Here is a 10,768-nt window from a genome sequence, read left to right as displayed (position 1 = left end):
TCATTGGATCTGGACCAACGCGAGCAGCGATGTCGCGATACTATAAACCGCAGTCGCGATAGGCTACAATCCGACCTTTATCAAAGCGGGAAACATGATGGTACGCATTTCACCTCTTACACGAGGCATCACAATAACGTTTCACCAGGCAACGCTGTTTGTGTATTAGAAATCGATTGGAAACTTTCCTCATGTCAGCACGTTTAAGGTGTCGCCACCGGCGCCAATCTTATGTGAATGCTCTGAAAGGTAATCGTTTGCATATCACCGCATCTTCATCCTGTTGGTTAAATTTTGCGTCTATAGACCGTCATCTTCGTGGTGTAGCAATTTTAATGGCCAGTAGTGTAAAAACTTGATAACTACTCCTGGTTTGTATATTGTGCGACACACTGCAGTGGGAACACGCACGTGAATGTCGACATGAATTATGAAACGCAGACGTGGCAGATGGAGCAACGCTCGCCCGGGAGCCCATTTGCGGGGCGGCTGCTGGGGCGCTGGGAGAGCGGCGCTCTGCTCCACTTTGAGATTCAGGACGCGCGGCGCGGCGCAGCCACCTGCGCGCCAGAGCTGCCCTCGGCTCGCCCACCCCCGCCAGCAGCGTGTTATTATTTTACGCACCGCGCGCGGGGGGAGGCGTTTTGAAGGCCGCGCCGTTCACCCTAGCCGGCACTGGCGGACGGCCGGCGGATTCGCGGACGAGTTAGCGAGTGCGTGGCGTGCGCGCCTACGCGTGTGGACGGGCCGAGTAAGCTCTCTCTCTCTGCCCCCTCTCGCATTCGCCGCTCAGAGAGGGACGCTGGGATGAAAATCGCATTGCAGAGAAAAAAAATGGGGGGAGGGGACGGGCTTGTGAACTTAAACGTTCTGTGTAGCGCACCGCAGACGAAAGGCGTACAATGAAATAAAAAAAGGAGAATCAGAGACAATTTAGGGAAAAAAGCGAGTATTTATATATGGACAGAGAGCTGCGCTTCCCAGTGTGCCATTGTGCGCCGCACCACACTGCGGACGGAAAAAGCAGAAACTGTGGTATGGAGGGGGAGGGGGGAGGTTGGGGGTGGGGGGAAAGAGGAACGAGAGAGCTGTAATGATATTCCGCGCATGAATTTCGAAATTATACAGGCGGAAGTAATTATCAAGCACGGCACGACAGACAGCGCTGGGGAATGGCGTATAAAGAGAGCTTTGCGAGGTCTCCGGCGCTGGGAGAGCGCTTTCTGGTGCGAGACGAGGCGTGGCGAGGCGAGGCGGGGCGGGGCGGGCTGGTGCGAAAGACGCGGCGTGACAGGTCAGCGGGTGGCGGCCGGGGCAGCGGGGGCGGAGGGGGCGGCGGGGGCGGCGGGGGCGGCGGGGGCGGCGGGGGCCTGCTGGCAGCGCCATGCACAGGTCCAAAGGCCGGATGGTGTCCCAGGCGCCGAATCAAATTGTACGAGGTGTGTGAGGAAAGCAATGAGACTGATTTATTACCTACAAAACTTTTCTTTTTTCTCGGACAACAATATTGTGCCCCTCAAAATGGTTCCCTGCGGAAGGTTTACACTTGGGCAGTTTTGGTAGCAGCGCTGAAAGGTTTCAACTGGTAGGGCCTTTAGCATTCCGTTTACATTGTTTGAATGTTCCCCAGAGTCCCAAAATGACTTTCGTATGAGGCACTTTTCAATTTCGTAAAAATAAAAAGATCACAAGGACTCAGAACAGGTGAATAAGGCGCTGCGGTACAACAGGAGTGCCTTTTGAGGTCAAAGGTTCAGTGAGGGAAGCGGTCGAGTGACACACAGCGTTGTCGCAATGCACTTGTCTGCAGTCTCCAGTCTCACTAGATTCATTCTTTTCCTGAGGCTCTCAATGATATTTTTGTAGATCGCTTGGTCGACAGTGTGTCCTGGAGCAACAGATTCCTTTTTCACGATACTCCTACTGGCAAAAAGGCAAATCAGCATTGCTTTGATCTTTCATTTGAGCATTCGAGCTTTTTTCGGTCGAGCAGATGTCTCGGTATACTACTCCTCACTTTGCCGCTTTGTCTCGGGATCGTAGTCGAAAATTCAGGATTCATCACCTGTGATCACATGACTGAACCATTCGTGGTCACCTAAGAAGATGTAAGTAGGCTGTTTAGGTTTTTATGTTAGTAACGCCACGTAGCGCTCTGTATGAAAATCGCTGACTGTGCTGTGTGCAGTCTGTGGCTGGTTGGCATTGTTCGATTATTTGCTTTAGTAGTGTTAGGCAGTTGGATGTGAACAGCGCGTAGAGTTGTGCAGTTGGAGGTGAGCCGCCAGCAGTGGTGGAAGTGGGGAGAGAGATGGCAGAGTTTTGAGAGCGGACGATCTGGACGCGTGTCCGTCAGAAAAAGGAAATTTGTAAGACTGGATGTCATGAACTGATATATATGTATATGAGACCACTTTTGGACACTATTAAGGTAAATACATTGTTTGTTCTCTATCAAAATCTTTCATTTGCTAACTATGCCTATCAGTAGTTAGTGCCTTCAGTAGTTAGAATCTTTTATTTAGCTGGCAGTATTGGCGATCTCTGTATTGCAGTAGTTTGAGTAACGACGATTTTTGTGAGGTAAGTGATTCATGAAAGGTATAGGTTATTGTTAGTCAGGGCCATTCTTTTGTAGGGATTATTGAAAGTCAGACTGCGTTGCGCTAAAGAAAATATTGTGTGTCACTTTAGTGTTGATCAGAGTAAGTAAAGAGAGAAATGCCTGAGTACGTTCAGCTGTTTGAAAATCAAATAACGTAGAGGCTTTCCAGCACTGTCATTTACAAAAATTTTCTAAGGGAATGTTTCAAAGATAAACGCATATTTTCCTTTGATTGTCCTGATCCTGTGACATTTTTTGGCACCATTTTGGCACAAACTTTTTCACTTCCGTAAATCTTCGTTCAAAATTTGATGTATGATGAAAGTACTCGTCTTAACAGGTCTCCCGTCATCCTAATTGTTAAACACTGGTCTAATCTCACAAGAGCATGCACACGTTCGACTTTTTCGTCTGTTTTTAAAGTTCAAGGCCTCCCTGAACGACGTTCATCTTCAACGTGCTCTCGGCCTTCAAATAATGATTTGCGCCAGCGAAAAATCCGTGCTTTTGATATGGAGTGTTCACCATAGGTCTGTTTCAACTTTTCATAGGTCACACTTGCGGATTCCTGAAGTTGAACACAAAACCTTATCGCCCAACATTGCTATAAATTTCGCTGTTCCATTTTCCTAATGCGCAACAAGATCTCAACTTCACTGATTGTATGGCTACGAAGTCTTTCGTGACGTATTTCTTAAATAAAAATCTCTGGGTGTACATGCTGCGTCAATTCAGGATGAAACTCCAAGCTTTCGACCACTACCTCCATGGTCGTCGTCAGGGCTGACTGTCGTAAACTAGCGATTTTCCCACTTATTCTGATTGGCTGGAATACGTCATAGCAACAGCGTTATGGCGCGTAGTGAAGTGGTGCCCTCTACTTTCATGGATGTAATTTCTATCCCGTGTTGCTTGCAGCGCCATCCCTTGAATCAGGAGGTTGAGACCAGTCAAAGACAGTCTCGGCTTAAGCGTGCCGGGAATTTATAGTATTCCTTGCGAATGCGGCAAGAATTACGTGGGCCAGTCTGTAAGAACCGTTGCCGACCGCTGCGTCGAGCACCAGCACCACCTGAAACACAGGTATTTGGAAGAATCAGCGGTGGCTGAGCATAGCCTGCTTAACAAGCACAAGATTTTATTTGAAGAAACGAGAGTAATAGCCCACGCATCGAATTACCGGGATCCTGTGATCCGGGAAGCAGTCGAAATTAGCGATAATAACTTTAACAGAGACAACGGCTATGCACTTAGCAACACCTGGAAGAGTGCATTGGACAAAGAAAAATCGCAGAGAAAAACTTCCCGCACTTTACCTCCTGATTCAAGGGATGGCGCTGCAAGCAACGCGGGATAGAAATTACATCTGACGACGACCATGGAGGTACTGGTCGAAAACTTGGAGTTCTATCCTGAATTGACGCGGCATGTACACCGAGAGATTTTTATTCACTGATGGTGCTTTCATAAACCACGTCAAGGCTGTAGGAGCTGAGACTGAGCATTTGGAACGAAGGAACACACAGGTCTTCACAAGTAGAACAGCACAGCGTTGCCACATCTCTCACAGTGTTGTCAGCAGTTTCATTACTTTTCTCATACACCTCGTATCTGTGTCCATTTGGTGTAATGTATCTGCGTGACATATATAGAAAAACAGAAGACTGTACTGGACGACGGACTCTGTATCAGTGCTTAATTTCTATAATTTTTAGGTGCCAGAACGCACCTCTTCACCCAGAACCACCGCTACCCTCCCCCAAAGCCAAGGAAATCACAAGTTTCGATTACTAAAAACTTGCGATAAAGCTTACAGTAATAAATAATGATTTTTATAAAATACAACTCTGAAATTCATTGTTTTAAAACATTTTTTCTTATAATCCTCTGTTCTATCCTCTGTTCCCATCGGAGTGTCATTTTGCCCCCTAGTTTTAGTCATATCGCCACAAATCGTTAGTCTTGAGTATGACGTCGTGTTTTTGTTTTCAACAGCTGGCAGCTATAACCTTCAAACAGTAGCACTGTAGCTGTTCGGTGAACGTGTATCCAGTATTTATTAATGAATCATTTAGCGATGAATGTATTCCTGGTCCTTATGGGTCACTTACGATTCAGAGTTCCCAAAAACAAAAGGCATTGTGATATGAGACACAGAGTTGGTTAGATGTTTAGTACATTCTTTAAATGTCATTTCACTTCTCCTTATTGAGCTGTTTACAACGGGACTGATTTAAGTTAACATTCATTACTTCGATTCATAAGCAACACAACTGAACACGAACGTCTCTACATCACGTCTTCACGAAACATTAATTCTGTGTGCCATTTGTACCATAACAAGTGATCGGTGCGTGGCCTCTGAGTTGGTAGCAACTCAAGTTAAAGGGAAAAACTTTGCCCCTCTCTCCCCTCTTTACACCGCGCTTGCCATGGCCTCCCTCATGACACTAACCTGGCGATAGACTGTATGTAATATTCTTCAGTCACATATGTTGTACGTAACTTTCATAATAGTAAGTGGAAAAGGAGTCAAAAGTTCTAGGTATCCAGGTAATAAATGAATAAGCTTTTAATTATAAGATCGGATAAAAAATGTCTAACTCTTTTACACTTTTTGTAATTTTTCAGCTACATTGCTACATTTTCTTTCAGCGAGCCCATAAAATTATTTTGTTAAGTACGTATACCATGAAAGCAACTGCACAAGATATAAAATGAATTCGGTCGCATTAATTTGAAAGTGAAAGAGTAACTAGACGAAGGAAATGGTGTGTAAATAAATAAATGCCTGGTTGGCAATGTGTATGTATTTGGACCTCATACATGAAATAAGCAGATTTTATGTTATTAGCCAAAGGGAAACTTGTTTACCGTTTAACTGACGTGAGACTCTACCTGTAAAAGTTGAAATAAAATAACATTATTGTTGTATGTTAGTCTCGCAGGAGATTCTGCCTTCATTGTAACGTTCACTGGTGCCGACGTTCCGTCTGAAGTTAAGCCCTTCTTCGTATTGGGTAAGTCAGACAGATTCGTGGTCTATCCGGAGGGCTTAACTGAGCTCTGTAGTAGTTTGACAAAGCCAGCGATGGCCAAACTATTTCATCTGGCAGACAGAGTACATGAGAGCTGCGAAATAATCTTAAACTCCCAAAAGATGTAATAATTCCAATTATAAAGCAGCAGGTGTTGACAGGTGGACATATGGTCGAACTGTCAGTTTAATAATTATGATTGCAGAGTAGTAACATAAATCGATAAAAGCAGGAAAATTGGTAGAAGCAGACTTCGGGGTAGATCACATTGGTTTCCAGAGAAATGTAGGAACATGCGAGTCAGCACTAACGAGAAAAAAGATTAGAAAGAGATTAAAAGTTATCAAGAAATTGTACAGAAACCAGATTGTGCTTGTGAGAGTCGAAGGACATGAAAGGGAACCAGTAGTTGAGAACCGAGTGGGACAGGGTTTTTGGCCTCTCTGCGATGTTATACAATCGGTAAGCTGTGCTGGCCAAGCTGCGCTGGAAATTGGATGGGGAATAAAATTCCAACGAGAAGACCTTAAAACTTTAAGCTTACTGATGGTTATTTTTGTCAGAGATGGAAAAGGACTTGGAAGCGCAGTTGAACATAACGAATAACGTTTGAAAAAGAGTTTGTAAGATGAATATCGACAAAACTAGAACCAGAGTAACTTAATGTCGATTTAAATCATGCAGTGTAGAGGAATAAGACTGAAAAAAGGACACTAAAAGTGATTCATGAGTTTAACTGTTTCGACAGCAGAATACGTGATACTGAGTCAACTAGGCAGGACGCAGAACGCATGCTGACAATACAAAGAAAAGAATTTTCTGCACAAGATAGATTTGACAACAAAGAATACAAACTTAAATACATTACTTTACTGGAAACACGCCTTTTGGGATGAGGTACGTTAATTTTGTAAAATTTTGTTTATGCACCCAGACGTTTCGCCTTTTTAACAAGACATCTTCAGTGGGTGTTTTGGGACATTACAACAGAAAGACACGTACAGATCAGCGTCTGATTCACCAAGGAGTTTTGCCTCATGTTGTAAAACCAGTCAAAAGCCTCAAATTTTTCGTATAGTCACTGAGTTGTCCTAACATGACACGTTAACTGCCATTTTCTGTGTCTACAGCGTCATTTTTTTAGAGTGTTGCCACCTTTCTCGGGGTTTTCTTCCATTGGTTGTATGTTTGACTGTATGTGTGACTCTGTAAGTTGTTGTGTGGCTATGTGTATATTTTTAATGATATACGCAGGAGAGGAATGGGATTTGTGGTAATCTGTTGAGCTATTTGTTATATAAACACTGATTGAGCTTCTTTCCTGCCTCTTTTCTGTGTATGTGATAATTATTTTGCAAAGTTAGCGGGTGTCTTTCATTACTTGTTGGACATATTTTCTTGCTTTTCTGTCCAGTAGTAGGCTTATGATTCAATTCTATTGAGTGTTCTGTAGAAACGTAATGGGTTGTCCCATATTTCCATGCTATGATCTGTTCTTTGTGAAGGAGAGCGAATGTTGTACTGGTAGTAGCCTAAAGTAAACAACAAATACTGTCAGTAAGCACAAAAAACACACAGCCACAAACAAAAGTACATTGAAACCCACACAAACAAGAGCACGCAGTGAATGTATAACAACGACACAAAGAATACATTACAAAAGAAAGAAGATTCAGGTTGGTGCACAACGACGCAGAAGCACAAACTTACACATAAAATAACAAACATTTTGAAAAGACAAGGCATAAATATAGCTTTCAAAACAGATTATTCAGTCCAAAAGTATATTCTAAAACTGTCAAATACTCAGGCAACTACCAGCATGTAGGACTATACCCACTACTATGCGACACAAGCGATGGAAGATAGTTTATGTCGGACAAACCAGCAGAACATTCGATATCTGATACAAAGAACATCTCAGAGCATGGAAGTATTGGACTACTCATCAACTTGGGCAGAATATTTAGGAGAAATGAATTGAAACCTACTAAGAGGGGGAAAGACGTCAAAGTAGTTAGAACAAATACACTACTGGCCATTAAAATTGCTACACCACGAAGATGACGTGCTACAGACGCGAAATTTAACCGACAGGAAGAAGATGCTGTTATATGCAAATGATTAGCTTTGCAGAGCATTCACACAAGGTTGGCGCCGGTGCTGACACGAGGAAAGTTTCGAACCAATTTCTCATACACAAACAGCAGTTGACCGGCGTTGCATGGTGAAACGTTGTTGTGATGCCTCGTGTAAGGAGGAGAAAGGCGTACCATCACGTTGCCGACTTTGATAAAGGTCTGTCGCGATTGCGGTTTATCGTATCTACATCTACATCTACACACATAATCCGCAATCCACCATACGGTGCGTGGCGGAGGGTACCTCGTACCACAACTAGCATCTTCTCTCCCTGTTCCACTTCCAAACAGAACGAGGGAAAAGTGACTGCCTATATGCCTCTGCACGAGCGCTAATCTCTCTTATCTTATCTTTGCGGTCCTTCCGCGAAATGTAAGTTGGCGGCAGTAAAATTGTACTGCAGTCAGCCTCAAATGCTGGTTCTTTAAATTTCCGCAGTACCGATTCACGAAAAGAACGACTCCTTTCCTCTAGAGACTCCCACCCGAGTTCCTGAAGTATTTCCGTAACACTCGCGTGATGATCAAACCTACCAATAACAAATCTAGCAGCCCGCCTCTTAATTGCTTCTATGGCCTCCTTCAATTCGACCTGATAGGGATCCCAAACGCTCGAGCAGTACTCAAGAATAGGTCGTATTAGTGTTGTATAAGCGGTCTCCTTTACAGATAAACCACATCTTCGCAAAATTCTACCAATGAACCGAAGACGACTATCCGCCTTCCCCACAACTGCCATTACATGCTTGTCCCACTTCATATCGCTCTGTAATGTTACGCCCAAATATTTAATCGACATGATTGTGTCAAGCGCTACACTACTAATGGTGTATTCAAACATTACGGGATTCTTTTTCCTGTTCATCTGCATTAATTTACATTTATCTATATTTAGAGTTAGCTGCCATTCTTTACACCAATCACAAATCCTGTCCAATTCATCTTGTTTCCTCCTACAGTCACTCAACGACGACCCCTTCCCGTACACCATAGGATCATCAGCAAACAGCCGCACATTGCTATCCACCCTATCGAAAAGATCATTTATGTACATAGAAAACAACAGCGGACCTACCACACTTCCCTGGGGCACTCTAGATGATACCCTCACCTCCGATGAATACTCACCATCGAGGACAACGTACTGGGTTCTATTACTTAAGAAGTCTTCGAGCCAATCCCAAATGCTCGTACCTTAGTTAGTAGTCTGCAGTGGGGCACCGAGTCAAACGCTTTCCGGAAGTCAAGGAATATGGCATCCGTCTGATACCCTTCATCCATGGTTCGCAAGATACCATGTGAAAAAAGGGCGAGTTGTGTTTCGCAGGAGCGATGCTTTCTAAAGCCGTGCTGAGGCATGGGCAGCAACTCCTCTGTCTCAAGGAAATTCATTATATTCGAACTGAGAGTATGTTCGAGAATTCTGCAACAAACCGATGTTAAGGACATTGGTCTGTAATTTTGAAGATCCGTCCTTCTACCCTTCTTATACACAGGCGTCAGCTGCGCTTTTTTCCAGTCTCTCGGGACTTTACGTTGGGCAAGAGATTCGCGATAAATGCAAGCTAAGTAAGGAGCCAGTGCAATAGAGTACTCTCTGTAAAACCGAATTGGAATCCCATCAGGACCTGGTGATTTATTTATGTTCAACCCATTCAGCTGCTTCACAACCCCAGGGATGTCTATCACTATGTCCTCCTTACGGGAATCTGTACGAGACTCAAACGGCGGTATGTTTGTATGATCCTCCTGCGTGAAAGATTTCTCAAATGCTAAATTTTAAATTTCAGCTTTCGTTTTTCTGTCTTCCGTTGCCAGGCCAGACTGATCAGTGAGTGACTGGATGGATGCCTTCGACGCGCTTACCAATTTTACGTAAGACCAGAATTTCCTTGGGTTTTCAGCAAGATATTTTGCTTAGGTATGACGGTGGTAGTGGTTGTATGCTTCGCGCATCGCTCTTTTTACAGCAGCACGAATCTCTACTAACTTTAGCCTGTCCTCGTTCTCCCGATCTTTCTTGTACCGCGAGTGCAACTGTCTTTGCTTCCTGAGCATTTTCCGAATTGAGCTGTTAAACCACGGTGGGTCTTTTCCGTCCGTAACCCACTTTTTCGGCACATACTTCTCCAATGCGTGATTTGCAATGTGTTTAAAATTTGCCCATAATTCTTCCACGTCCATCGTACCGGCAGTAAATGAAGTCGATTCAATTACTAAGTGGGATACTTCTGCGATACAAAGTATAGATTCCCTTTGAATGATTCTAGTACTGTCACGGTGGAACTTGGTGGCCGGTAATAACACCCAACAATTAACGTTATTTCTCCTAGCCCTGTTGGACGTGTCGAGATAACTTCACTGTCACACTCTACTTCGACACAATATTTTTGTCAACCGCAACGAAGACACGACCTCCTACGGTGTATGATCTGTCTTTCCGATACACGTTCCAACCGTCACTAAATATTTCAGAACTACCTATCTCAGGGTTCAGCCAGGTCTCAGTCCCGAGAATAATTTGCGCGCCACACGCTTCCTGGAGGGCGGTAAATTCAGGAACTTTATTCCGAACACTATGAAAATTTACTGCTAATATCTTGATAGCTGAAGTGTCTTTACACTGAGCGCGTCCTGGTTTCCCTGCCTGCACGTCGACTGGTGAGTGTTCATCAGAAAACCTCGCACTACTGCCTAGCCTAAAAAAAACCCTGTGCACGCCACAAGTACTATGCTGCCCGAATAGCCGCTTCCTTTGTGTAGGGCGTCCTACAATTCCCCACCCAATAGCGCAAGTCTAGAAATCTGCAGCCAAGACCGTCACACAGTTGACGATGCCTCTGGTTGAGACTCTCCACTCAGCTCCAAACCAAAGGACCCCGATCCACTCTGGGAACGATGCTGCAAATAGAGAGCTCTGCTAGCACCCCGCGTGTGAGGCCAGCGGTCTTCACCATATCCGTCAGCCGCCTGTACGAACTGAG

The 10,768-nt window shown here is 44.3% G+C and overlaps 1 protein-coding gene across 1 annotated transcript; it reads left to right on the top strand.

Annotated features, from left to right (window-relative positions):
• Window positions 1-423: 423 nt before the first annotated feature.
• Window positions 424-5,285, top strand: LOC124545517 (androgen receptor-like). The gene is made up of 3 exons (XM_047124464.1): window positions 424-607; window positions 1,129-1,408; window positions 5,237-5,285. The coding sequence occupies exons 1-3, from the start codon at window positions 424-426 to the stop codon at window positions 5,283-5,285; spliced, it is 513 nt and encodes a 170-aa protein (XP_046980420.1).
• The last annotated feature ends 5,483 nt before the right edge of the window (window positions 5,286-10,768 follow it).

Source organism: Schistocerca americana, chromosome 8 (genome assembly GCF_021461395.2).
Source record: "Schistocerca americana isolate TAMUIC-IGC-003095 chromosome 8, iqSchAmer2.1, whole genome shotgun sequence".
Taxonomy (NCBI): domain Eukaryota; kingdom Metazoa; phylum Arthropoda; class Insecta; order Orthoptera; family Acrididae; genus Schistocerca; species Schistocerca americana.
The sequence above is the reverse complement of the archived record's forward strand: the minus strand, read 5'-3'. Positions and strand labels throughout refer to the sequence as shown.